Here is a 27,820-nt window from a genome sequence, read left to right on the forward strand (position 1 = left end):
TTCTTGCTAAACAGCTAAACAATTCTTTCTAAACAATTGCAGGTCCAGAAATCTTGTTCCTTGAACAACTTGTTTGAATGTGTCATCCATTTGCCAAAGTTTAGAAGAAGACCCAAATTGTCACTGTCAGATGAGAGGAAAATGGTTAGGATGTTCAGGAACCATCAAGGCTCAATCCTGCCACGAACTTAAAACTCCATTGAACACAGTCAGAACACAGTCATGTCCACACTGAAGTGAGTTTACATCACCAAGGACTGAGAGAAGCCCCTGCTCCATAATCCGTATCTTCAAGCTCAAATGAAACTGCCCACATAGACAAGTTAAATACCCCAGGATTTTTGGAAGCTGGGGCCTCAGGGGGTATAGACATACTATACAAACCGCATTTTTAATTAAACGTTTGATAGTAGGCATCATAAATAATAATAATAAAAGTAATAATAATAATAAAACAATTTTTAAAAATTCCTTTGAAAAGATTGGACTGAAAATAAGTGAAAAAGCAGTCAATGTCAAAAACATAAAACTGACAGATCTTCAGAAATCCTGGAGAACTGCTGCTGAAGAACACTAAAAAAATTACAGTAAAGTCTGGCTCCTTAGAAGGGAAATATAAATAGGTGAGAGGTGATTTGCACAATGCTGTATATTCACTGGGATCACATTACTTGCTTATTACTTACTATGTGTTTTTTTTAACTATGCAGTCAGTCGTAAAATACGATTTATTTTACTTAAGTTCCTTGTGGGTGTCTCTTAACCTTCTTCATTTTGTGGCGTTTTTGTGACAGGTGTTGCCTTCCTGGCGACCTTCAGCCCTGTTTTTCGGTTGTTTGAACAGTTTTTGTCCTAACCGCTCTCCGTAGTCGGGGCAGCACTGGGCTCTCTGCAGTTGTTGTAGAGAGGTGGGCCCGCCCTCCACTAAAACACAAACTAAAGTCAATGTGCAGATAGGTGGAGAGTGTCGGTGATTTTATTTTATTTTTTCCCGTCTGCCACAACTTAATGGTGAAAGTGTTTGTTGCGGCGCAGATAAACAGAGCAAACAGCTTGGTCGTTTGCTTGTAGACAGTGACAGCTAGCAGTTAGCTAACTCCCAACAGGGGCTAAAAATATTCTCCTGCGAAGTGACCTGAGGTGGACACAGCAGAACAGCTGGTGGGGAAACTACGGTAGGTTTCCGTCGGCAAGCTGTACGAGTACTCATGATTATTTACTAATGGCAAAATTGCGTATGTGTTATTTTAAGTTCTGTGGTGAAAACTTGTTGATTTGGCGGTAGCTTAGCTAGTGGGCGTTAACTAATGGAGGTTTTCTTACTACGTTATGTCTGAAAGCATGATTGTATTTACGTTAGGCGGTTTATGATTCAAGTCCAAAAACACGGCCAGAAGACAGTCCCTGTTTCACCTTTCTGTTTTTATCCGTCTACCGACCGGTAAGCCGGTTAGCCCCACTGCAAAGGCGTTTAGCTTTTTTGCCTGAGTCAGGCTGCTGCTCATCGTGTTAAGATGGTGTTTGTCATGCTGAACAAATAGTTTCATGTAACAGGTTCAGTTTGTATTTAAACATGTGTCACAATAGCCTGTGGTCAGCCTCAGCTTCTTTCTGTGATGTATTGTCTTTTGGATAACTGGAGATCGACTATGGTGTCTATTCAAGAGATCTTCATATTCATATTTTGTTTTCAATTTGTTGTCAGCAGCATCAAAAGTTTTGTACTGATGTAGATCTGTTAAATTGGAGATATATAAAAAAACAGATAGTTCCACACTGAAAACCACAAAAAAATTAAAAGTTTATAAGACATTAAAGGCTGGATTTCAAAAATTAAATAAAATATTTTATGGTTCTTCTATTGACTGAAGAACCAGAAAACCTGGGGGGTCTTCCTGCTTCATAGACAAACTGTGTTTCATCCGTATCAGATGTATAAAATTTATAATGGGGGAAAAAAACAGGAGATTACCATGAGCTATTAAGATTTCTAGTGCTGATCTCTGCCTACAGTCTGTTTGTCTCTTCAAGTCTTTTTCTTGTTTCTGAAAGATCTTGCTTTATGCTTAAACACATAATGGATTGTTCTTTATTTCCAGTGGCACTGCAAAAAAAACGTGAAGCACCATGGGCAACACGAGTGACAGAGTGGCCGGAGATCGGCATGGTGCCAAGGCCCATCGCTCAGACAGTGGCAGCAGTTCCAAAGACCAAGAACCCAGCAGCAAGATGGTGGACAGCACAGATGACCCCAACACCTTCAACACACATGGACCCGAATCGAAGGTATGCAGATTATAATATTGAAACACATTTGTCTTCCACACCACTTCCTCAGATTTGAAAGCTTTATTTTCTCAAAACAGCTTATATTTGAGATTTATATGTTTACTACTTTCAGGCATCAGGAGAGAAAGAATTCACCCCAGATTTGGATGATCTGGTTAAAACTGGTCCTCAGGCTCGCCCCACTGTGATCCGCTGGGCCGGAGGTGGGAAGGAGGTCTACATTGCTGGTTCTTTTAATAACTGGAACACAAAGATACCGCTAAATAAAAGGTAAACAGGAAGTGGATAACGGTACGTTATCACATTCATTATCTTTTATAAGTAAACCTGTAGCTTGAGAGTTTGTAGATAAACGTTTCGGATATTGCACTAATACATTCTCTTACTTTCTCCTAAGCCATAATGATTTTGTGGCAATTCTGGACCTGCCCGAAGGAGAGCACCAGTACAAGTTTTTTGTAGATGGACAGTGGGTGCATGATCCATCAGAGGTACAGTAGCTTCATTTTTTTTCCCTCCATTAACTTATTCATGCACACTGCATTTTGGCATGGTGCAGAGACCTCTGACAGTTCAAAAAGGAAGGGACACATTCCTTTGTGGAAATTTAGCATTTAAGTTTCATCCATCTTGTATTGTGTTATCCTCACAAAATGTGGACTTTGAGACCTCAGAGGGACTGAAAAGCTTTGAAAAGCCCTTCTATTCGGTGAAAGCTGCTAAATAGCTCTTTTGCCTTAGGGAAAACTGTGCAGGAAACTGCTAATTTTACACATGCTTCCTCATTTCCTCTGTGATGATTTCTCTCTTTTTCGGCAGCCGGTGGTAACCAGCCAGATGGGAACTATCAACAACTTGATCCATGTGAAAAAGTCTGACTTTGAGGTGTTTGACGCCCTTCAGGTCGACTCTTTGGAGTGCTCCGACACGTCAGGTCAGCCTGCTCCGTTATTGAATTATTTAGTCAACTAAAGGTAATCAGCATGTGTAAATAGTAACTGGAAAGTGCCTTGTCATATTGCAGCATGCCTTTCCTGACCTTGCACTTACAGTCCCAGCAATTTAAGTCTTAATACAGCTCCCAGGAAAGGAGTTGAATAATAAATGCCAAAATAAATACAACAATAAAGAATACAGCTTTTTTATTGTTGTTGTTAGTGTTTAATTGGTCAGTAGCTGTAGAGTAAAGTGTGTATGTGAAATGTCATATAAATGTGATTGCTGTATCTTTAGACCTGTCCAGCTCTCCTCCTGGTCCGTATGGACAGGAGCAGTATGTCTTCAGACCTGAGGAGCACTTCAAAGCCCCGCCCATCCTCCCGCCTCACCTCCTTCAAGTCATTCTCAACAAGGACACCAATATATCTGTGAGTATCTACACCTTTCGCACCTTTCTCTCAGTTTACAAATCAGATAGAATTTTTTAGACCCTGATGTGACTCATCTTTTCGTGTTACTGTTTTCTTTGTGACTTTTCCTCCTACTGTCTGTTGTTAGTGTGACCCTGCCCTGCTGCCTGAACCCAACCATGTCATGCTAAATCACCTATATGCACTTTCAATAAAGGTAGGTTTACTTGCAGCAGAATGACTCATGACTCACATTTTCACGGAAGTTAGTAGTTGCTCCCCTACCCTCTTTTTTTCTTTTTGTTAAATGTTCCAGCACATTTACATGAACATGATTTTTAATCATATCAGTTTTATATCAGTTCTTTCAGTCCTTGTGCAGACAAAGGGAAGATGTTCTGCTTTAAAGGGGGAAGCTGGTAGGGGTGGTCAGTAGGGGTGGGGGAAAAATCGATACTGTGTAGTATCGTGATATTTTGTTTGCTAATAATGTATCGATACAGGGACAGCAGAAATCGATATTTTGTTACAAAAAAAGTTTTTGTGCTCTGACTTCAGAGCATGTTGATCCTTTTTCTGAGCAAGAATCCTGACATTCCTTCACTGTCCAAATGTGTTTAACTTTTTTTATTGCAGCAATAAACATGACAGTTTACTTATTTTAATTTAAGACATGTTTTATTTTAATTAAGTTTAAAACTTTTTTATTTAATGTAAAATTATATTTTGTTTTAATTTACTTTCAAATTCTTCAGTTGCTGAAGGGCCTGCATAGTTTTCATATTGCATAGTTCAGAATAGCTATAATTGTACCAGATGGTTTCAGTTAACTTGGACTAGACTGTAATACAAACCGTTCAGTTTGTCAACAATAAAACTGAACTGAGAGAAAGACTGAGTCCGAGACTTTGATATTAGATAAAATGAATATTGATAAAGTTTACCTTTATGTACAGAATCTGAATATCGCAAAATATTTTTAGAAATTGCAATAATATTGTATCGTGAGTTAAGTATTGTGATAATATCGTATCGTGGGATGTTTGGTGATTCCCACCTCTAGCGGTCAGTGGTGTGAATCGTTTCACACCACTGACCACATTCAGAACTTACTTCTACAGTTCTCTTGCATTATTTTTATTATGTTATTAGCTAATTGATCAGTTAGGTGGTTCAATGTGAGCCAAACCTGTGGTGAGGTTTGTGGTAAATCGCGTATTCAACAGTAATCCAATATGTACGTAGTTGGTACTTTCACAAATTGGAGCATATTGCATTGTTCTGATGCTTTGGATCCAACTTAATGACAGCCTGTTTTTGTTTGTTTGTTTGTTTGTTTGTTTGTTTTTTCCTCTCCTGGTTAGGATGGAGTAATGGTGCTGAGTGCGACTCACAGATACAAGAAGAAATATGTCACTTCTCTGCTTTACAAGCCTATCTAAACCTCAGCTCGGGTTCCCCCCAGTGCTTTTAGCAGCATGTTTATAATCTGCTGTGGGGTTTTTTTTTTTTTGTTTTTTTTTTTTGTTTTTTTGTTGTTGGTTTTTTGTGCGTGTGAGTCTGTGTTTGTGTATATGCGTGTGTGTGTGTGTGCGTGCGCGCTTGTTGTTACATTTAGCTATATCTTGCACTGAAACAAGTTTACAGACGAGCTTAGAGGCCCATGGCTGTGACTTGGGTTTTAAAGAGGCTGCACTTCTGTCTACATAGGGCTCTAAACAATAGTAGCGAAGTGTGTGTGCCAGGTGTTGGAAAAAGCAATGAGAACCATATTGTGGCTTTTTACCGTTGACCTCTACGGACGGATAAGATCACTGTGTGTATTCAAGCGTTTGCTGCTCCTTGTGATTCATAATCATGTTTTCTGGGGTGCGAATCCTTGTTACACATGCCTTTTTTTCAGGTAGAGAACCTGTAAATGATATATTACGTTGGATTTTGGGTTTTAATTCAGTTGAGTTTGAATTTAATCAGTGTTGAGTGATTGTATTCACCTTTCCACTAATTCCATTAAGCTTTTAGCTGAGTAAATGGTGAATAACAGGAAGACTTAAACTGGCACAAAGTCTAGGTCAACAGGCTGATGCGAAGAGCAACAAATTTAGCATTGCTTGAACTTAAAGTGCAATAAAAAGCAGAAATACTACATTTTAGCTCAACCCACAAGTATCATGTTTATTCTTGTTTAGCAAGCAGCAGGAACATCAGGTAGTGCTCAAACGTTTGCAGCAACTTGGAGCTGTCCTTGTTTGTGAAAGAAAAGCAAATTTCTTTTCATTCAATGTGACATGGAATTGATTAGCAGTTAATGGTTAATTAATTTATAGCTGATTGTCTTTTAGTGGTCTGTCCACATGTGTGTACAGAGGCACATTCTTTTGGAAAGAGAGAGGCTTTGGCGACGCCATAGCAACTTCCAGTTGCTAGGGAAATCTGTGTATTTCCTAACCAGCTGAAAGTGGTTGCTGGTTTTCTCAAATGTAGTGCTATGCCAAAAACCATCATGTGATTACTTTGTTCATAGATTATGACAGCTGCCATAGTTTTCAAGAAAGATGCTGATTTAGTGAGTGACTGAGGCTTAGCAGTCAGTTTCACAGCGACTGCCAGCAACCACACACAACAGGTTGTGCAATACTAATTTTTCCCTAACAACCGGTGGTTGTCAGTTGGTCTCCAACTGGTGTCTAGGCCCATGTAACTGAGGCCTAACACGGTCAGTCAGCCTTTTAAAACAATGATAACTTTGTATTAGTGAATATAGTTTGCCGGTCAAACAAGAGTGAAGGTTTCTACAATAAAAGAGCGAACTGTATTTATGAAAACTTTGTTTGTTATTTGAAAGGTTTTAATTATATTAGCTTCAAAATCAAATCTGACTTTCTTCAAAAAAACAAGGACATTTCTGACCCCAGTCTTTGGCTCCTGGTTTGTAGTTTTAAAAAGATGCAGAACCCACAGTTGGGTTTGATGCCGTTGCTTGTCATTCAGTGGAATCTGCCACATACATTTCAGTATATGGTAAAGTTTTGGTCGCGGGAGGAGTACTCACCTGTTTTAACTGGGAGATCCACTTTCCATATGATGATGGTCAAAGGTCATTTAGTTCTGCTGTTGCCTTGATGTAAGTTTTCGAGCACTTTACCGTTCTTTGAGCAGGAGTGTCGATGTAAGCTTTTAACTATGCAGCAGAGAACGCGTGTACTGTAGCTTCTCTGGACTGCAGGATCTGATTTAGTCTAATTAAGATATTTTGCTGTGCTTTGTGTGTATCTGTATGGAGTTGTATTTATCAAACAGGATTACAGGAATGTACTGTATCTGTTACATGTACTGTATAGTTTTATACAGAGGCCTGTATACGCGAACAGTTTCACCTTGCTGCTTGGTATTGATTGCCCTTATAAAGATACATGTGGTGCACATTTAGAAAATGAGTGAACGCGCACACCTCAAACAGTAGCCAGAGACACGTCATCAGATGAATCGACATGAGCAGAACTCAAGTGTTGTACAAAGTTTGCTTACCATGTGTATTCATAAAAGCATTTGAAGCTAATCTCTTTTTTTTTTTTTTTTTTTGGTATGGTGGCTTTAAACGTTGTGTTTTCCACTTTTTCAGTTTGGTGTCTATTTGTCTGCATCTTAAGTACAGTATATACCAACATCTGGTAAACTCCAGACTTGTAAAAGGGGCTTTCATAAATCCTGTTGGGTGTACAAGTGTTTTGTAAAAGGTAAGGCTAGCTAGGAAGTTTTGTCCAAAGAGTTTCATATGACAAGATGACAAGGGATTGTGGCAATGCAGCCAGATTCCCAGACATGGATTAAGTCCTAAATTCAAAGAAGATCCATGTCTGGTAGACTTGGCTGTTTTAAGGTTGAAACTGAAACTTGAATTTTACAGCGGTTTCATGAATGTTTTTAAAAATGCTTTGCAGAAGCAGTGTAAGGATCAACTGTACAAGGTTTTACTTGTTTGCATATAAATCAAAATAAAGAGGGTGCACTGATCCCATTTCCTCTGTCTTCTCTTTAACTTGACTCTTTATTGTATGTGTGGATTCGTGGTTAAACATCTGTCCTTAATACCTGCTTTATTTCAGCCACTTAATTTTAAACCACTGGAGATAAAGTTAGAGAGGGTAAGATACACATGCACAGATGAGGGATGCTGAACAAATGGGATGAAGGGTTGAATTTGGTGCTGCAGGGCAGGAGGAAAGGAGGACAACAGAGAAGATTCATGATGTAGTGAAGGAGGTGTGACAGACGATGCTAGGGATGCGGTGAGATGGAAGCAGGTGATCCGATACCCTAAAGATGACTTGATCTCAAACCTCTCACCTTGTTGCAGTGACGAGTGCACCAGGTGTTGGTTCACTCTGACATCACTCTTATTTGTGGTGTTTATCAAATCAACTTTTCCTACTGGTAATAGAAAAAAACAAATTCAAATCAATTCAGTTCTATTTATATAGTGCCAAATCACAACAACTGTCATTTCAAGGTGCTTTATATTGTAAGGTACCACAGTGGGAGGGGAAAATCCCTGCTACTGGTGATCTGGATGTAAAACAAACAGAAGTAAAAGATTTTAAAGTGTTTTTTAAAATTTTATTGTTTCCCAAAATCTTTCAGTGGTAATACTTTTGCCAACACAACACACGGTTAACTCATCAGAGACAGGATCCTGAAGAGTCCTGCATCGGCCTTCTAGTTCATTATGCACAAACTCAGGAAAAAAAGCTGCACCAATCAGGGCACAATATACATATGCAACTCAGCACCAACAAAGCATTATTGGTTCCCTCCTCAACAAAAAGGCTTTGTTTACGCTCTTACAAGGTGCTCTGTGAATCAAACACGTCATAATCTTTCCAGTCACTGGCTTTTAATTTTATTTACAGTACACAAATCTTCAAAACATTTTACCACTTTTTGTAAAACTTGGCAACTTTTGTCTTTTTTTTCTGAAGACTCGAGCGCAAACAAAACCTAATTTGGCAGAACTCAGGTAGACGCTTGTCGAAGGCCATTTCTACCACCGAGAGCGGACTTAAGAGGCTCTCGAGCTAAAATTTGAAGGCAAGTAAAGCAACATCAATCAGAGCTTCGTTACAGGTGGATGGCATTGTGATCAGTGTCGTAAATATCACGAAGGCATAGTTTACTTAGCAGACAGCCTATATATGACTAAGTGATTCAAAGTGACACAAACCTCTTAGCGTACACTGCATGGAAATCATACATCGCAAACACACTTAGAATTCAATGATGTTTAACATCAAAATAAAACATATCAAGCTATTGCACAGCTACCCAGGTAATCAACTTTGCAAAAAAGCAAATGTTGGATGTTTCCACGCACGCACTCACACAAAACATCATCCAGAAAAGCAGATTTGTTTGGGGGGAGGGGTTACAGCATAAAATGGCAAATGTACAGCAAGAAAACACACCAAACTAAATGTGAAGTAAGTGAATTATGGAACAACGACCCCACCAGCAGCCTGCCAAAGTTTGCATCATCCATATTGCCGTTGCCATGGGAATGCTAGGATGGCCTGAACCAAGAGAAATGGCAAAGACAATAGCATATGGCCACTTGGTTGAGTTTTTTTTTTTTGGTCCAATAAAGGAGCTCATTTCTGTCACACAGTTCTAAATTAAATGAACACAGCTGTCTAACGGTTACCGTCTCTGTGGTTCAACAGGCCCACCCAATAACTTAACACTTGTGTAACCCCACCGACCTGATCCAACTTGGGTTTCGCCATTCGCATGGATAAGGCAAGTCAGAGTGAAGTACAGAGTTCAAAGTTCAAACTTTGGCAAGTTTTGGCGATCCCCTGTTCCATAGCCTAAATTTTCAACATTTACAATCTCTGTCATGCATAAACACTCGAGAAAAATAAGTATAATCGTAACACCGTTTGTCACCTAACATCAGTATGAGCGTGAATGATAATAATTCAGTGTTGGGCAAAGAAGAAATAACCCAGTGCAGCATAATCATTCAAGAAACTATATCGTTATTGCACATGCTCGTATGAGAACTCCTGCAGAGGAGTGAATACGCGTGTTTAGCCTGGTTCCATTTGAGTACTCGAATCTTTTTTTTACAAACTACAGTCCAGCGTGGAAATCAGAATCAGCCAGCTTCACAATTCTGTGACTTGTTTAGCATTTTTCAGTTTGGAGTTGGATGCCAGTAAAGCACCTCTGGGGTCTAAAAGAGGACGTTTGTGACTGAAATGGAACCTTCCTGTTCAGCTGTTTTTAAGCCTCGGCTAATGTCTGACATACCATTCATGAGCTTCCTCCACAAACACAGATATAGCTAGTAGCAAACTAATAGCAGTGATCGACTACCTACTGTACATTCCTCCACTGTGTGTAATGATACATTGTCAGTGTCATTTTTCTTTGCATTGCATTTACAAGGTGTCCTTTTTAATTAGAGTGCCACAAGAATAAGTACTTGAGTTTCTGTGGCAGTCAAAGTTGAAGCTGTCTTGTCTTTGAGTGGGCTGGGTTCCATCACACACACACACACACATATATGTATGTGTGTGTGTGTGTTCGTGTGTGCAGAATTCCTTTCACAAGCCATTTTAAACATGCATGAACATCTCTTCCATCCACAGGCTGTCTGGCTCTCTCTCAGGGATGCCTTTAACGCAGGTAAGGCGGTGTGCATCTTTAAGCTGTCCAGTGATGTAAAATCTTTACCTGATAAATACCCAAATTCTTTCCGTGTAACCCGGCATCTAAAGGCATCCTCGACCACTTCCGTCACATCAGTGAAGCCTTCATAGGCACATTTTAAACACCTTCTTCTGACACACACACTACAAGGCAAACTGCTGACTGTATCACTCAAAGACAATAATACACGTGTTGGTGGGGGATGTCACAAACAGTGGAGTGGGTGAGGGGAATCAGGTAAGCCTCCAGGTGCAGACTGCACTGTGTACACAGTGCCTGGAGGAGGAAAGGACTGAAGCATCTATGGCGGTAAAGAGCAGGGCTTGTGAGGGGAAAGGTGGGATTGTGGGTCTTGGCTATTTCAGCATAGAGGTCAGAGGTCGTAGCATTTAGGCTGGTTCTTTGAAAGTCTAAAGCAGGCATTGGCTGCTGCGCTTTCTCGCTGCCGTACGCTGACTGGCCCTTGTGACTCCAGAAGCACCACCGGCCTTCAGGAAACTGCGATCAGCAGGCCGCTCTCTGGCAGCACCTCCTGGCTCTTCAGCTGGATTTTTTATTTTTTGAGGAAAAGAACAAGAAGGAAATGGGAATGTTATTAGTAAACAATCCTTACATACATAATACAGGTGAATAAAACTGACCAGAGCGGTGAGATGTTGACTGAATAGTTTGACATTTTGGGGAACACTCTACTCCCTGAGCCAGAGGTCTCTTTCTGTTAAAAGGAAGTTCTTCCTTCCCACTGTTGCCAAGTGCTTGGTCAAGGAGGATTTTCAGATTGTTGGAGTTTTCACTCTATTATTGTACAGTCTTTAGCTTACAACTTAAACCTGAACTTAAAAATGAATCTTCCAGATCTCTCAAATTCACAAATTAACATTCAGCTTGATAAAAAAAAATGCTACCTGTGAACTGCACACTGCTACTTTCTGCAGTCTTTGCTGGCGAGTCTTTTTTTAGACTGCTCTGTAAAATATGATGCATAAATCTCATTTTGAGAAAAGCTGTAAAAAGTCCTCAGTGTTTCCTTTAATTAAGCTTGGTTCCTTAACAGCCTTATTTCTTTCAGATGGTTTTCATCTGCTGTGGATAGGTTTATAGGCCTGCCACTTTTTTTATTCTCTTATTCTGTCCGGTTTCCACACTGCACAGCATTTTGAGAAATGCTAAGAAATGCTAGCTCTGTGGGAATCACCTTGTTGGTGCAAAAATACAATTTCCCACCCATAACATTGCTTTATCTTTGGTGTTTTATATAGATTCAACTAAAGAAATGAAAACAAATGAAGTATTTTTGTGATAAGCTGCTAGTCACGAATTGACTGAAGATATTGTTTGTTATGTGTAGATACAACACTGATTCATCCACTGAGTTTAGGTGTCTTTTTTGGCCTTGGATGATTCATAGGTCAGTGTCGAGAGACATAACATAACAAAAAAAGCAGCAAGTCCTGATCTGTAAATACAGTCAGTCCACTGGACTGAAAATGAGTGAAAAAGTACTGTAATTAATTACTCAGAATTAAAGGTATCATCACAGATGTGCTGGATACCCATGTGATGTGTATGCACCATTTTACAGATAAAACTTTTATTTCCCAAAATGTCCCACTATTCTTTTAAAAACAAAAGCAGGAGGGGATTGCTGTGTAAAATGTTAGCAGTAAGAGAAAATCCCCAACTCCTTGCAGATGGAAAGCTGAGGATGAAGAATGATACAAGAAAAAGAAATGCTGTCCATCTTTCACGAAGACACACACACACACACACACACTCAGCTGAGTGCTGCGTGTCTGTTGGCAATAACGAAGCAATCGAAACATCCTTAAAGTCATCACACAAGTTTGTGTGCACATCATTCAGTGACGCTCGTGCAGCATACATACAGAATGGGAACTATGAGTATGTGCAGTTATTTTTGCACTCACACTGGAAGCTGTAAACAGACTTAGCCTGAACACTAGAGGCACGCTGATGTAAAACAGCGCTCAGAACAATTCAAGAACGACTCGGGAACGACTCACGGCCTTTTAAAACTCCTCCTCAACCATCATCACTTAAAAAATACATCCAGTTGGCATCCAACTCCAACTTTCTCTATAGTCAACAAAGCAGTGTGTGGTCAGCTTGTTTTATACTCTGCACCAGAATCACCTCCACTATATCCCCTGTTACATTTAATGAAAAATGTAATTAAATACTAAAAATGCAAGTCGGGATGGAGTTTGCTGTTAGACAGGATGGTAAAGCTGTGATGATTAGAAAAGGCAAAACTCCACACGCAGGTAAAAGCTGCCCCAGATTACATGATCATCGTCACTTCAGGAGGGACGAACTATGTCATCTAATAAAACATGTATCTGGGACAACGTCTACCTATTTACAAGCGCACAGGATGTCAGACAATTACCAGCATAAGGAGAGGAAGAGGAGGAACTTAGAGAGGAAAGTCTCAGCTTATTCGTCTGGGTGAGGAAGGGGGGGGGGTCATGGAAAGGAAGAGAGGAGACCAGGGAAGGGGAGAGAAGACACAAGGTAAGGATGAAGGAACAGGTGGGACAGAAAAGCCAACAGTAATGAATTTACAACACACATCACAACACGTAATCCTGATTAACACAATACTGTGACCTGTGGAATACAAACACAGATAAGCTAAGAATATGTAAGTGATGTAATCGAGGCTGCGCACATGGCTTACCTCTAAATTTGTCCTTGCTTTTTTCAGCACATCACGAGTCCTTGATACTGTAGAAAACAAGGACAATGTTTCTTTTTTGTTTTTATTGCATTACTTAAGAATAATAACAATAATAATAAATTTTATTTAAAAATAGCACCTTTCAAAGCACCCAAGGACACCGTACAACAAATAAAAAACTGGAAATATGCACAATAATAAGAATAACAGATAAAAGTTAAGAGCATACAGAGGTTTAAACATGAGCAATTTTAAACAGATGAGTTTTGAGGATGGACTTAAAAAGAGGGAATGAACTTATATTTCTGAGGTCAGGGGGTAAGGAATTCCTTATGATGTTATTCCATACAGCTGTTTTTGGTGGCATGCGTCCCAAGGGACCATGAACCACCTCCTTTATTATTTCTGAACTCTAAACAGACGACATTTCCGAGAAGGGACTAGCATTGTTGTCTGCTGAGAACCTCTCTGTATCTTACTTCCCGTTACTCATACCTTATTAGGCATCAGTAAAGGGATGAGTACACTTGACCGTCCCACATTCCTGTTTCTCTCTCACACACACATACAAACACACACACACATGCACGTAAACACTCACGCTGGCTGACTATGAAGTGCTCCATGCTCTCCTTGGTGCGGCTGGTGCTCCTCAGTCTTTGTATTGTCCCCTTAAGAACTTCTTCTTGTTCAGACACACGCAGTTTCAAGGACAAGATTTCCTCCTGCATGCACTGCTCCTGCATGCACAAGTACATACAGATATACTCTGTAAACATTTATTTTAACATAAGTTGTTTGATGCTATTAAAGGCCAAATAAACAAATAAGATAATGCGTAATTTTAAAACCTTCTTAAGGTTCTGGATGGAGGGATCCGTGCTGGGAAGAGCTGCTCTCCAGAACATCTTCAGCAGAGACGTTGCCTCCTCCAAGATCTGCCTCAGAGTCTTGGTGTTAGACAGAAGACTCCTAACACATCCGTAATCCATAATCTGCAAACACAGCTCAGTTAGTTACTCGTGCTCTGTGCTCAATACTTTTTATTTTCAGTTGTTGCCGACTGCTAGGATGGTGAAAACACACCAGCTCGCTGCTCTGTTTCTGGTTTACATCCAGCATTGGTGGACCGAGGCAGGCCTGCAGGGTCATCTCCATGCGCTGGACGAGGCTCCGGCCCTCGAGGACTTGCTGCTGCAAAGCACTGAAGTCATCCACGTGACCAATGGCGTGACGACCATGACGGTTCGCGAATGATCCATCGGGCGCATCCCCCTCCAGCTCAGAGTGTGGATCAAGAGGGTCTGCTGGTGACAAAAGAGCTGGATTGTATTGTGGAAGGACTTCGAATGAAGCGGTTTTTAAATTTTTATTTTATGGAAATTAGAATTCCTTCAAACTACTCAGTAACAAGCACACAAACCAAAAGTGCAGTTATTGTTAGAAAGCAAATAAACCTTCTTCATATTAAGTCAAATTAAGTTGCAGTAACTGAAGTTAAGTCACACCATTGGCAGTGCTATGGCTGTCATCCAAGTCTGAGTATGGAGGACCAGGAGATCCACAGTTAAAGAGACCAATGTCCCTGACTGGTGGAGATGGAGCTGGGTCTGCGGAGCACACAGATAGGCAAACAGGCTTGGACACACTGCAAACTTTAACACTGCACACTGAACGTCACAGGCATTTTACACTGTAGCATGATGGAGTCATGCCCAGTCATGTCTCACCATGAAGCAACTGACGTCTGTAGAAGTTTTCCCTCTGAGGGCTGGCAGTGAGAGCAGAGAGCGAGGGAGTCCGAGGTGAGCCCACGCCCAGCTTTTGTTCCAGCTGCTTGTGGAGCTCCAGCTGTTTGAGAGCGCTGTTCTCCTGGACACTGTTTTGCAACTGAGCCCGTAGACTCCTCACCTCTCCCAACAACTCCCCCAGCTCTACTGGTAGAACTGGTACCTCGCACAGGTAGCCTGAAGACGAAAGACAAAATGCACAAACATGAGAACGTGTTAGGCACAGCTGTGCTTAGGTGCTGCGAGGGGTTTAGAGGGTTTTATTCTTTCCTCCTTTCATATTTGTCATACGTTAGAGCTTTTCTTGAGCTGCAAAGAATTCTGGGAATTCCAATTCACAGAAAAACATCCAGTGATTTTTTTTTTCTTTTTATAGCCCATTTATCTGTTTGTTCATGTACCACCAGATGGCACCAAAGTAAGGGACACTGGGACCATAGATAGATAGACAGACAGACAGACAGACAGACAGACAGATAGATAGATAGATAGATAGATAGATAGATAGATAGATAGATACATGAATCAATTTTATTGCCGGGGAGGAGTGGAGCAGAAGGCTCAACAGGGCGGCGCTGCGAGGCCGGTAAGAACAGCTGATGGTGTTTATGTACTGATGATGGCCTCCCTCCGCTGTGTTTATAGTGAGACGGGGAGGAGCGGCGAGAAGATCAGCTGGGCTCGTGAGCTGTCAGGCTGTGCGACTGAGTCAGCTGTCAAAACAAACAAATCAATAAATTTGGAAATTGGCAGTAAATACCGGCGTGTGCGTGTATTTGTGCCTGGTGTATTCCACAAGTGGTGCCAAAACCCAGTAAAGTGCCGGTGGGGAAATGTCCGACCCACAGGCCGCGCCACCCGCCCAGCCCCTGCAATACTTGGCGCAGATGCTGGTGGAGATGGCGGCGATGAGCCGGGATCAGGCGGCCGACCAGCGTGCCCACCTGGCCGCGCTGCGGGAGCAAACGGACCGACAGACACAAGTTCTGGAGCGGCTGGTCGGGGCCGCTGCCACGCCGAAGCCCTCACCACTGTCGGTGACGGTGCCCCGGATGGGGGACGGGGACGACCCACAGATTTTTTTGGAGACCTTCCGTGCCACGGCGGAGGCTTGCCAATGGCCGCGGGAGGAGTGGGCTCCGCGGCTGCTCCCCCTGCTGTCTGGGGAGGCACAAACTGCGGCCCTGAGTCTGCCTCCGGCGTCAAGGAGCAGCTTCCCGGATGTGAGCCGGGCGGTGGTGGACAGGCTGGGGCTCACCGCCGAAGACCATCGCCGGCGGTTCCGGGCCTGTCGGCTGGCTACAACGGACCGACCATTCGGCTGGGCCCGGCAGCTGCGCGACGCGGCGGTGCGCTGGCTGCAGCCGGGAACATCGGAGGGCGAGACGGAGCTGGTGGACAAGGTGGTGCTGGAGCAGTTCACGGAAGGATTGCCAGCGGAGACGGCGAGATGGGTCCGGTGCCACCGGCCCGCAAGCTTGGAGGTAGCGGTGACGCTGGCGGAGGACCACCTTGCCGCTGGAGCAGGGGAGTCCGGGGACGCCGGACGGAGGCCGACCAAACAGGAGGCCGACCAAACAGGCCCCAGTGCCGGCCCCGAGGCGCCGTGTGCCGGCACCAGGGCTGGCAGAGCGGCTGCCGGCGCTGAGCCCCACTAACCCTTTCGCGGCGATGGTGCCGTCCAGGGGAACCGAGCCGAGTGGAGCCGCCCCCGAGCCATAGAGGGCAGCACAAACGCCGGGGCCGGAGTGTTGGAAGTGCGGGGAGCCGGGACACCTGAGGAGGGATTGTCCGCTTATGGAAGTGGGGCAGGTGTTCTGCGTTGCTGGCGCCCCAGCACCCTCCCCCGGTCCAGGAGGGACATACAGTATTCCGGTAAGGACTCGAGGGGGTATACGCCAAGCGTTGGTGGACACGGGCTGCACACAGACCCTCGTGCACCAAGGCTTGGTTCGCCCCGGGGCATTATTGGAGGCAGAATGGGTGGAGGTGAGGTGTGTTCATGGTGATGTGCACCGGTACCCCATAGTGCCGCTGCTGCTAAAATACAAGGGCCATACACATAGGGTAACGGCGGCGGTTAGCCCGCGCCTGTCGCACCCCCTGATTCTGGGTACCAATTGGCCGGGGTTTCATCAGCTACTGGGGCAGTACGCGGGGGTGCGATCACGACCGGAAGCGGGGTGTAGCGTGTGCGCGGCATTCAGCGGTGACGCGGGGTCGTCCGACACTGACTCCGGGGGGGAGGAGCCGGCGGGTCCCTCACGGGACGTCCCGCCGGCCCCGGAAGTGTCCCCCATGGGTGATTTCCCACTGGAGCAGTCTCGTGACGGCACCCTACGCTCAGCCTTTGACCAAGTGATGGCTATTGATGGTCACGTGGTGCGCCCTGAGGCTGCGCAGACCTACCCGCGTTTCGTCTTATTAAATGACCGATTATATCGAGTGAGTCGTGACACTCAGACTGAGGAAACACACACCCAGTTGTTGGTGCCGCAGGGCCGCCGGGAAACGCTTTTCCAGGCGTCCCACTATAACCCCATGGCAGGGCATATGGGCTACGAGAAAACTCTGGAGCGAATAACGGCCCGATTTTATTGGCCTGGCATCCGAGCGGATGTGCGCCACTGGTGCGCGTCCTGCCCGGACTGCCAACTTGTTAACCAGCCGGCCATACCGAGAGCGCCTCTGCGCCCTCTCCCCCTCATTGAGGTCCCGTTTGAGCGCATCGGCATGGACCTCATCGGGCCGTTTCACCGGAGTGCACGCGGTTACCGCTTTGTGTTAGTCCTGGTGGATTACGCAACGCGGTACCCGGAAGCAGTTCCGCTGCGCACCATCTCGGCTAAGAGTGTGGCGCAGGCACTGTTTCAGGTCATCTCCCGAGTCGGAATCCCGAAAGAGATACTGACTGACCAGGGCACGTCGTTTATGTCTGTACACTGCGGGAACTGTACGAATTACTGGGCATTAAATCTATTCGGACCAGCGTCTACCACCCTCAGACTGACGGGCTGGTGGAGCGGCTGAATAAGACCTTAAAGTCCATGATTCGGAAGTTCATTAACGAGGATGAACGCAATTGGGATCACTGGCTAGACCCTCTGTTATTCGCAGTGCGGGAGGTGCCCCAGGCCTCCACGGGATTTTCTCCCTTTGAACTGCTTTTCGGCAGGAGGCCACGTGGGGTGCTCGACCTGATTAAAGAAAGCTGGGAGGACGGTCCGAGCCCCACCAAAAATGAGATTCAGTATGTGTTGGACCTGAGAGCAAAACTCCACACTTTGGGGAGGTTGTCACGGGTACCAATGTTGCCCCTCTGTTATACAGGCTCAGCAGCGTCAGCAACGCCTGTATAACAGAGGGGCTAGACTCAGGCAATTTTCACCGGGGGATAAAGTGCTTGTGTTACTCCCTTCTTCCAGCTCGAAGTTGCTCGCCAAGTGGCAAGGTCCCTTTGTGGTCACACGGCGTGTCGGGGACGTGGACTATGAGGTCGCTCGGTCGGACAGGGGAGGAGCCGCGCAGATTTATCACCTCAATCTCCTCAAACAGTGGCGAGAGGTCGAAACCGCTTCTCTGGTGAGCCTGGTGAAGGAGAGAGATGAGTTGGGGCCTGAGGTGCCAAATTCTATCATTCCCACCTCCCTCCCTTGTGATGACCATCTCACACAGGCCCAGAGAGCGGACGTTGTCGCATTGCAACAGCGCTTTGCGGACGTGTTCTCCCCCCTGCCCGGCCGGACGTCCCTCATCGAGCACCATTTCGTGACGCAGCCCGGCGTGACGGTGCGTTCACGGCCCTACAGGCTCCCGGAGCATAAGCGAAAAATCGTGCAGAGGGAATTGGCGGAAATGCTGAGGATGGGAGTAATAGAAGAGTCGCACAGCGCCTGGTGTAGCCCCATCATTCTAGTGGCGAAGAAGGATGGGTCTATACGGTTCTGTGTCGACTATCGCAGGGTGAACGAAGTGTCACGCTTTGATGCCTACCCCATGCCTCGGGTCGACGAGCTCCTGGACCGGTTAGGCACGGCCCGCTTTTTCACGACGCTGGACTTAACCAAGGGCTATTGGCAGATTCCCTTGTCTGCCGAGGCCAGGGAGAAAACGGCCTTCTCCACTCCGTACGGTTTGTACCAGTTCGTGACACTCCCGTTCGGCCTGTTCGGGGCCCCGGCCACTTTCCAGCGTCTCATGGACCGGGTACTGCGTCCGCACGCGGCGTATGCTGCCGCCTACCTGGATGACGTGATCATCCACAGCGACACCTGGGCGGAGCATGTGCTGCGGGTGGCCGCGGTCCTGGAGTCCCTGAGGGGGGCGGGGCTCACGGCCAATCCGACGAAGTGCGCGGTTGGACGGAGGGAGGTGCAGTATCTGGGGTACCACCTGGGGGGCGGGCAGGTGCGGCCACAGGTGGAGAAGACGGCGGCTATCGCATCCTGCCCGCGCCCCAGGCCGAAAAAGGAGGTGAGACGGTTCTTGGGGTTGGCGGGTTACTATCATCGCTTTGTGCCGGGGTTTGCGCAGCTAACCAGCCCCCTGACCGATCTCACTCGAAAGGGTGCCCCGGATCTGGTCCAGTGGACGGGGCCGTGCCAGGCGGCGTTTGTGCGAGTGAAAAACGCTCTCTGTGGGGAGCCGCTGCTTCACACTCCTAACTTTTCCCTCCCGTTTGTTCTGCAGACTGACGCCTCGGACAGAGGGCTGGGAGCCGTTTTGTCTCAGCAGGTGAGGGGAGCTGACCACCCTGTCCTGTACATCAGCCGGAAGCTAGCGGAGCGCGAGCGCCGGTACAGCACCGTGGAGAAGGAGTGCCTGGCCATCCGGTGGGCGGTCGGCTCCCTGCGCTATTACCTCCTGGGACGCTCATTCACCCTCTGTTCGGACCACGCCCCGCTGCAGTGGCTCCACCGCATGAAAGATGCCAACGCCCGGATCACCCGGTGGTATCTGGCATTGCAGCCCTTTAAGTTCAAGGTGATCCATAGGCCGGGGGCACAGATGGCGGTGGCCGATTTCCTCTCTCGCTCGCGAGGGGGGGAGTTGGCTCGGCCGGACGGCTCCCCGGCCTCGAACGGGCGGTGGGGGTGTGTGGCGGAGGCGTGGCCCCGGGCGCAGCTGCCGGGGAGGAGTGGAGCAGAAGGCTCAACAGGGCGGCGCTGCGAGGCCGGTAAGAACAGCTGATGGTGTTTATGTACTGATGATGGTCTCCCTCCGCTGTGTTTATAGTGAGACGGGGAGGAGCGGCGAGAAGATCAGCTGGGCTCGTGAGCTGTCAGGCTGTGCGACTGAGTCAGCTGTCAAAACAAACAAATCAATAAATGTGGAAATTGGCAGTAAATACCGGCGTGTGCGTGTATTTGTGCCTGGTGTATTCCACAAAATCAATAACTGAAAAGTGGGGTGTGCGTAATTATTCAGTTCCCTGAGTCAATACTTTGTAGAACCACCTTTTGCTTTGGGTGATCAGCTCAGTCAGATTAGATGGATTTGTTTGTGAACAGCAGTTTTCAGATCTTGCCACAGATTCTCGATTGGATTTAGATGGACTTTGACTGGGCCATTCTAACACATGGATATGTTTTGTTTTAAACCATTCCATTGTTGGCCTGGCTTTATGTTTAGGGTCGTTGTCCTGCTGGAAGGTTAACCTCTGCCCCAGTCTCAAGTCTTTTGCAGACTCCAAGAGGTTTTCTTCCAAGATTGCCCTGTATTTGGCTCCATCCATCTTCTCATCAACTCTGACCAGCTTCCCTGTCCCTGCTTGTGGCAAACTGAAAACGGGACTTCTTATGGTTTTCTGTTAACAATGGCTTTCTTCTTCCATAAAGGCCAACTTTGTGCAGTACACGACTAATAAGTTGTCCTATGGTCAGATTCCCCAACCTGAGCTGTAGATCTCTGCAGCTCGTCCAGAGTCTCCATGGGCCTCTTGGCTGCATTTCTGATCGGCGCTCTCCTTGTTCGGCCAGTGAGTTTAGGTGGACGGCCTTGTCTTGGTAGGTTTACAGTTGTGCCATACTCCTTCCATTTCCGACTGATCGCTTGAACAGTGCTCCGTGGGATTTTCAAAGCTTGGGAAATCTTTTTGTAGCCTAAGCCTGCTTTAAATTTCTCAATAACTTTATCCCTGACCTGTCTGGTGTGTTCTTTGGATTTCATGGTCTTATTGCTCCCAATATTCTCTTAGACAACCTCTGAGGCCGTCACAGAGCAGCTGTAGAGCTGTTTTGTAAAGAAGAATGGGCAAGGATTTCAGTCTCTAGATGTGCAAAGCTGGTAGAGACATACCCTAAAAGACTGGCAGCTGTAATCGCAGAAAAAGGTGGTTCTACAAAGTATTGACTCAGGGGGCTGAATAATTACGCACACCCCACTTTTCAGTTATTAATTTGTAAAAAATGTTTGGAATCATGTATGATTTTCGTTCCACTTCTCACGTGTACACCACTTTGTGTTGGTCTTTCACGTGGAATTCCAATAAAATTGATTCATGTTTGTGGCTGTAATGTGACAAAATGTGGGAAAGTTCAATGGGGCCGAATACCTTTGCAAGCCACTGTATATATCTATGGTAGGATGTTGTGTATAGCTAATTTGATAGACTGACCTTTGTTGGCCTTTGTGCTGGAACACACTCGATCATAGACGTGTAGTTCGCTCTGCAGGGAGTGGATCAGTTCCCTGCTCTCACATAGCTGCTGCTGGAGTAGTGACACCTCGTGCTGGAGCCTGTTAATGCACAGATACGTTATAGTAATAAAACAGTTAGCGATGATGTGAACACGCAGACAGACACAGCCATTATCTGCACACACCTGTTGGTTTTCTCCTGCCCCGCCTGCCGCTCCTGCCTTAATGTGTGAATCTGCTGTCCCTGCTCCTGACTGTGGGCCTGAAGCCGTCTGAGCTCCTCCTTCCACTGCTCAGCTTCCAGCTCTGATTGCTTCAGGCGAGCGCGTGCTGTAAACACCGCCTCCCTCAATTGCACCACCTCCTCACTTGTGTCTGAGAGCATAGGAGAGACTGAATGGGTTTATTTAAAAAAACAAAAAACAAAACAAACTGTCTTAAATGTCTGTTGCCTTTATACTGAAGTACCTGTGCTGGCCTGCAAGCGGGACTGCAGACCCAAGTTTTCTTCCTTCAGGACTCTGATCTCATTGGACAGCTGAGTGACTGTGTCCAGTCCCTGAATATAAATGTTGGTTGGAGCCCCTGAAAAAACCCCCACATTGTGTCATTTTTTAGAGACAAAGAAGCGCCGATGTTTGTTGTTACTCAAGTGTGGAAAACTGCATTACCTCCATCACGTCCAGTGGTGGCCAGTTTTTCCTCAAGCTGTTGACGAAGCCTCTCATTGGTCCTAATGGACTCCTCCAGGCGTTGGCGAAGGCACCTCACCTCCTGCAGGTGTTCCTCTATCAAATTTACCCCTGAAAGAAAGTCATATAATAAAATGTTGTATTGTTCATTCAACTAAGAAGCTCTTAAGTTACATAAATATTCCAAAAATAAATTCACTGCATTTGTGTGTCACACCTGTTTGGCTGCTTCCTGGTTGGTGCGCAGATGATCCAGAATAACTTCCGACGAAGTTTTCCATGTCCCACAAAGGCCCCCCTGACATTAAACCTGAGTCAGACTTCATTAAGTGGCCTGTAGGGATGCCCCCCAGCTGGTAGGGTTGAAAGGCATGATGGGATAGCTGGCTGTAGCTTGACAGGCCATGCTGGTTGTGGTGATCAGGTGAAAGGGTGAACAGAGCCTTGTCATGAGGCTCTGGGAAGCCTGTAGCCAGCCATCCAAACACATGTACACACACACACACACACACACACACACACACACACACACACACACACACACACACACAGACACACAAAAATTGTCAGAGATCAGTCAAACATTCTATACAATTCCAAGTGTGACTGTAGTTTCAGACAGGTTTTGAGTATTTTCCACACATGGCACACTCTCTTTGGCCCCTCACCCCTGTTCTGCTCATTCATCTGTTTGTACAGCGTGTCCAGCTCTGGGCGAACAGCCATCACAGAGAGAGCTCTGGGCCGGGGGTCAAACATAACTTCGTGACCCCAGCCGTCAGGGCCAGAGGGGATAGAGAGGGAGGAGGAGACAGGCTCACTGAAAAGGGCTGGAGGAGAATGACAGGACACATACAGAAGACGAAAGGATGAGGAGGAAAAAAGAAAATGATCTTTGCAAGTCAACAGCCGTCTGTGACTCCCCTACCTCTGGTCAAACCCACAGCGGCTGAGCAAAGCATGTTGGGACAGCTGCTTGAAGACTTGAGGAGGCCATGAAGAGGAGGAGGAGGAAGAGGTGGTGGGATAGAGGAACGGACTAAAAGAGGGGAATGGAAGGTGAAATGATAGAAAGATGCATTTCACAGAAAGAGAGATTAACATCAACAATACCTTCCGGATCTGATCCGAGTCCTGGCTGCCGGAGTCGGTGTTCCTCCTGATATTCCCTGGTGTCCAAATCAGAGCACAGCTCCAAGTCTTCATTGGTTTGGTACTCATCGGACACCAAGGAGGTCCTATCTGATTGGTCCGTAGTCTCAGAGAGGGCATGGCAACTGGATGGGGTCTCGGGACGGTGCTGCAGCTTCGTGTGGAGTGATTCGATGATTTTATCTTTCTGCTGCAACTCCTTACTTAACCTGCATGTGGACAGAAGGTCATGATATCACAGTGAAACTGAACTCTGACCTTTGAGATATTAAACCTAATCACTTTCATTTCATTCTATTACACATTTATGTGTTCTTTGTAGGAATTAGCCTCCGAACTCTTGAGTCATGATCAAAAAAATGTTTTTTGAGTTCAAGGTTCTGATGAAAGTCTAACTAGTTCCTCCTCGAATCGAAGTAAATGCTTTTACATTTGCTTATTGGTCAGTTTTTTCATTTGGATGCACAGAAAACAGAAAACGCATCAACATTGAGGGAAATAGGAAAGGAAATTTTTTTCCAGTAATATTAGACAACATAAACAACACTATTACTGTGAAAAGAGCTCTTCTTCCCTATATGAGCACAGGATAACTCACTTTATATTAAAGCCCATTTAAAGAGCATTAACTAATAGGGTGTGAGGTGCTTATAAGTCCTAATAAGATGCCTATTAATGTGTATTTTATGTTAATAGTGCCTTCATGCCTGTCAACAACATACTATGTGTTAGCTCCAGGAAGCCATGGATTACAGTAGTTTTAGGTACTTTTTATACTGTTCTAAAATCACTACTAAATCAAAGGCTTGCATAGCTACTACACTATGTTCTTGACTACTGTAAATTTATGCACTGTCATCATCCATCCTCATAGGCTGGCCCAAATTTTGAGACATCACACGATGTCCTGTTCTGTTCTTGCATCAGTAATGTGTGTGATGCAACGATGTGTGGACATCTTCTGTGTAAGCACCCAAAAGAATTGCAACCAAAGTCGAATGAAATTAAATGAGAGAAACTGACCATGCAGACACATTTATATAGAAGATGAGAAATCACTTCTAGTGAGTCACAAGTGGGTCTAGAGGCCTTACAGACCCTCATGCTATGTATTTGTGTCTCTCTTGCTGTTTTGGGTCCCCTGGCTCTCTGACAGCATCTTTTTTTTTTTTTTAAGTGTCTTTGTTTTTTTATTTCACCAGCTTTCCTGATAACCCTTAAAAATGTTGCATGCTGGAAAATATTTCAAAACAAATATTTATCAGTACAGCAGCAAGCGTCAATACAACAGAAATCCACGAATAAGTGACTTAGCATGAATCCAACAGAAACAGTGTGCCAAGCTGTGAAGAATACAGAAACACTGAGCATTTTAAAGCCTGTCTGGGTGGACACCAGGAAGCTGTCTGTTCAGCTAGAGTAACTTAAACGATCCGCGTGGTGGCCCGCGTGTGGATTAACAGCAGACCTTCTGTCTTCTCTCCAACATAAGTAGCTATGCAGACAGCTCCTCACAGCGTGTCACATGACAGAGCAAACTAATCAGTGGGACAGACTTAGTGCTGCAAAGTGAGCTATTAAGTTCAGTGGGGGTCAACAGATCACAAAACTGCAGGTGCAGTTTTGATAAAGACCAAAAGTGAGCTTCATGCTAGGCTGAATCTTCATGCTTCTGCTTAAATTTTGGTCTGTGTCAGTTTCTGGGGACTGACTTGATTTTGGAACCAGGCTCAACTAATTATTTGAACAGTGATGGCTTCACTTTTCATCCCCAGATGTTGCTGGTTGCTTGATTTTAAGCAAAGATCGCTCCTTGGTTTAATTGCTACCACCCTAAAATAGTTTAATCTCCTACATATTCTCACATTACACATATAGATATGAACAAGCTCACTTACCGCAAAGCGAGCAACTCGTGGCCTGTCTTGTCGTCATGGCTCTCTACACGTTCTCCTGTGGAGAGAAAAGAGGAAAGATGGAGCGGTGAGATTTTAAATAACAGTAGAAACAGTTTTTTTAAAGAAACGTTCCTTACGTCCACTAATCTTGGTGACCACTCTTTGTGCCAGGGCAGTGCTCTGTGCCAGCTGCTCCCTGAAGCTCTGACCCATGTAGTAGTCAATATCATTGGCCCGCAGGAGCTCCTCAAAAGCCTGAAAGTTGTTGACGTTTAGTGCATCTGTGAGAATCTGCTATGAACTTTGCTAGAACTTTATTCTCTCTCCATGTTGATAAAATGTAGAAAATATCACTGAATCAGTGAGTGTGTTTGCAGCACCTTGGTGGTGTCTCCCAGGTGTTGGGTCAGGATGTGACAGACTCCTTGCCCTTCTCTCATCCGCTGCCTCAGGTGGGACAGTTCACGAGCTTGAGCCTGGATCAGAGAGTTGTACTTCCTGCACAGACAATCAGCCGCCACAGGGACAAAATGCACCGCAGTGTTAAGGGAGATTAGTCTCGCTCTTATGTGCATACATCAACTGATTCTAGATAAAAAGTAAATGTGCAACACTGCCACTTTATCGCTGCTAACCTACCCAGGCCAGGTGGCACATTTCCCTTCTTCTGCTTGGCCTTTGCCCTCCGATCTGGTAGTTTTCAACTGAGCCTCCAGCGACGCGACTCGTTCCATCAGTTCTTGGAGCTCCCTGCTTGGCTTGGACGCTGGACGAGCCCCTTGGGTATCAGATAACCAGCCTTCATCCTCTTCCACACCACTCGGGGCTGGTGATCTTTCAAGCGCCCAGTTTACCTAAAGGGTGAGGATGAAAAGCAAAAAAAACCCCTGTTTTTTGAATTGTTTTTTCTTTAACATTAAATACATTTAAAGTACAGCATTTGTTGGTGAGTCAGTACCTTGCGGGGGGTGCGCTCCAAGCTGGAGGCGTAGTCGCTGGTCGCAGACAAAGACCGGACACGGAGCTGCAGTCCACGGATCACTTTGTGACAGCGAGTAAGCTGTGAGCGCAGATCCTGGACCAGATGCTGGAGAGACGCCGACTCATCCCTCATTTCATAAGCGCCTCTGCTACTGCTGCACCTTCCAGCGTACCAGCCACCACCCTCACAGTCCTGAGGATGGGACAGCGACGTGCACATCTCTAGGTCGTCAAACTCTGCAAGGAGGAGAGGTGAGACATGATTAATGAGAGTATCTTAAAGAGCATGTGTTTGGTCTAAAATGAATCAGATCTTTGTTCATCACCTGGGCTGCTGGTGTCTTCTCTCTCTGCTTCGTTCTCACTCCGGCCACAAGTTTCATAACCCAGATCCTGAAGATCCACCTGCACCTGCTTGTTGGCCTGCTGGACAGACGTCTCGGCTGCACAGACATGAGGCAGAACTTACTTCATTCCTTTATACCAAATAATTAAATATGTTTAAATGTATTTGTCTAACTCATCCCAGCCTTCCTTTATACATGCGCCTCAGAGTGACTCACTGAGCAGATCTCTGTACTCCTTCAGCTGTTCGGCCTGAGCTTGGACCGTGGCCTCAGACACCATCAGCCTCTCTTGCAGCTCTCTGTTCTCCTGCTGGCTCAGAGTCAGATCAGCGTGAAGACGAGACGCCTGTTCACGGAGGCCATCCTCTTTATCTCGCCAGAGCGCTCTGACCTGAGAGCTGTCACCGGCGACCGCTGTCTCCTGCAAAAGCAAAGCATCTAAGCAACACTGATGTGTAATCTTCACAGGCACATCATTTAATTATTTAGTCATACAGCATCTCTTGCACTGAAATATCACATATAACAAGACATTAACTGACTGTTTCTGATTCTTTTTTAAGAGCTACGTTTATATGTAAAACATGTCAATTAATATGATTACATTTAAACTTGTTAGTACAACTATTTAGTACACCTGGATTACTGATGATCCAATTATAAGCAGTATCAGACTAAATTAAATTTCACTAGTGACACTTTGTTGCCCTTCAATTGTTTCTAACATATTTTCCCATCTAAACTGTATATGTTACATTTAATGATCTGAGTACTGTTTCTGGTATTAAACTGTCTGGTCATTTTATTCTCTCTAACACTAAAGAGAATCACACTAAATCTGTAATAATGATCAGATAATGAGGGTATGATGTGTTACCGCTTCAGGTTGGTGTGTGACATGGTGAGATGTCAGTGTGCCCAGGTTCAGAGAGCATGGCCTCATGCAGTGCCTCTTCCCTGGCTCGTTGCTCAGACTAACACATGGAGGACCTCGCTTCCCCGCCGGCACCGGAGATGTTTCCAGTTCATCTTCTTCCTCAGTATCCTCTTCCTCCTCCTCCTCTTCTTCTTCTTCTTCTTCCTCCTCTTCTTCCTCCTCCTCTTCTTCTTCTTCTTCCTGTTCTTCTTCTGGGCTCAGACTCTTCTCTGTGTTTGTCCCCACCACTCCAGCTCGTACTTGGTTTTCTTTCAGGGCCTGGTTCTCCCTTTGCAGCTTCTGCAGGGCACTCCTAGCAAAAGTCGAACAGAAGGACAAATAAGCATAATGGTGC

The 27,820-nt window shown here is 45.4% G+C and overlaps 2 protein-coding genes across 10 annotated transcripts in view; one reads left to right on the forward strand and one right to left on the reverse strand.

The window, feature by feature from the left end:
* The first annotated feature begins 842 nt into the window (after positions 1-842).
* On the forward strand, positions 843-5,153 carry prkab2 (protein kinase, AMP-activated, beta 2 non-catalytic subunit). The gene is made up of 8 exons (XM_026149482.1): positions 843-1,175; positions 2,100-2,286; positions 2,402-2,559; positions 2,687-2,780; positions 3,109-3,223; positions 3,523-3,656; positions 3,787-3,855; positions 5,003-5,153. Exons 2-8 carry the CDS (start codon positions 2,128-2,130, stop codon positions 5,078-5,080), a joined length of 807 nt encoding a protein of 268 aa, XP_026005267.1. The 5' UTR covers positions 843-1,175; positions 2,100-2,127; the 3' UTR covers positions 5,081-5,153.
* A 3,080-nt stretch (positions 5,154-8,233) lies between these two features.
* Positions 8,234-27,820, reverse strand: part of LOC113010876 (myomegalin) — a 57,803-nt gene continuing 38,216 nt past the window's right edge. For 2 of the 9 annotated variants that reach the window (XM_026150130.1, XM_026150122.1), the window contains 24 exons: positions 27,427-27,778; positions 26,766-26,970; positions 26,529-26,645; positions 26,180-26,439; positions 25,861-26,075; positions 25,602-25,719; positions 25,359-25,476; positions 25,222-25,276; positions 23,285-23,532; positions 23,100-23,210; positions 22,840-23,001; positions 22,389-22,637; positions 22,151-22,282; positions 21,948-22,064; positions 21,665-21,872; positions 21,457-21,578; positions 14,781-15,017; positions 14,559-14,660; positions 14,137-14,357; positions 13,902-14,045; positions 13,652-13,790; positions 13,051-13,097; positions 12,760-12,814; positions 8,234-10,893 (listed from right to left, as the gene is read on the reverse strand). In XM_026150130.1, the coding sequence (XP_026005915.1) occupies positions 10,760-10,893; positions 12,760-12,814; positions 13,051-13,097; positions 13,652-13,790; positions 13,902-14,045; positions 14,137-14,357; positions 14,559-14,660; positions 14,781-15,017; positions 21,457-21,578; positions 21,665-21,872; positions 21,948-22,064; positions 22,151-22,282; positions 22,389-22,637; positions 22,840-23,001; positions 23,100-23,210; positions 23,285-23,532; positions 25,222-25,276; positions 25,359-25,476; positions 25,602-25,719; positions 25,861-26,075; positions 26,180-26,439; positions 26,529-26,645; positions 26,766-26,970; positions 27,427-27,778 (3,868 nt within the window). In that variant the 3' untranslated portion in view covers positions 8,234-10,759. Of the gene's footprint in view, positions 10,894-12,759; positions 12,815-13,050; positions 13,098-13,651; positions 13,791-13,901; positions 14,046-14,136; positions 14,358-14,558; positions 14,661-14,780; positions 15,018-20,030; positions 20,144-21,456; positions 21,579-21,664; positions 21,873-21,947; positions 22,065-22,150; positions 22,283-22,388; positions 22,638-22,839; positions 23,002-23,099; positions 23,211-23,284; positions 23,533-25,221; positions 25,277-25,358; positions 25,477-25,601; positions 25,720-25,860; positions 26,076-26,179; positions 26,440-26,528; positions 26,646-26,765; positions 26,971-27,426; positions 27,779-27,820 lie in introns of those variants that run through there. The other 7 variants (XM_026150123.1, XM_026150124.1, XM_026150127.1 and 4 more) reach the window with 7 other exon arrangements.

The sequence above is a fragment of the Astatotilapia calliptera genome, chromosome 18, assembly GCF_900246225.1.
Source record: "Astatotilapia calliptera chromosome 18, fAstCal1.2, whole genome shotgun sequence".
Taxonomy (NCBI): domain Eukaryota; kingdom Metazoa; phylum Chordata; class Actinopteri; order Cichliformes; family Cichlidae; genus Astatotilapia; species Astatotilapia calliptera.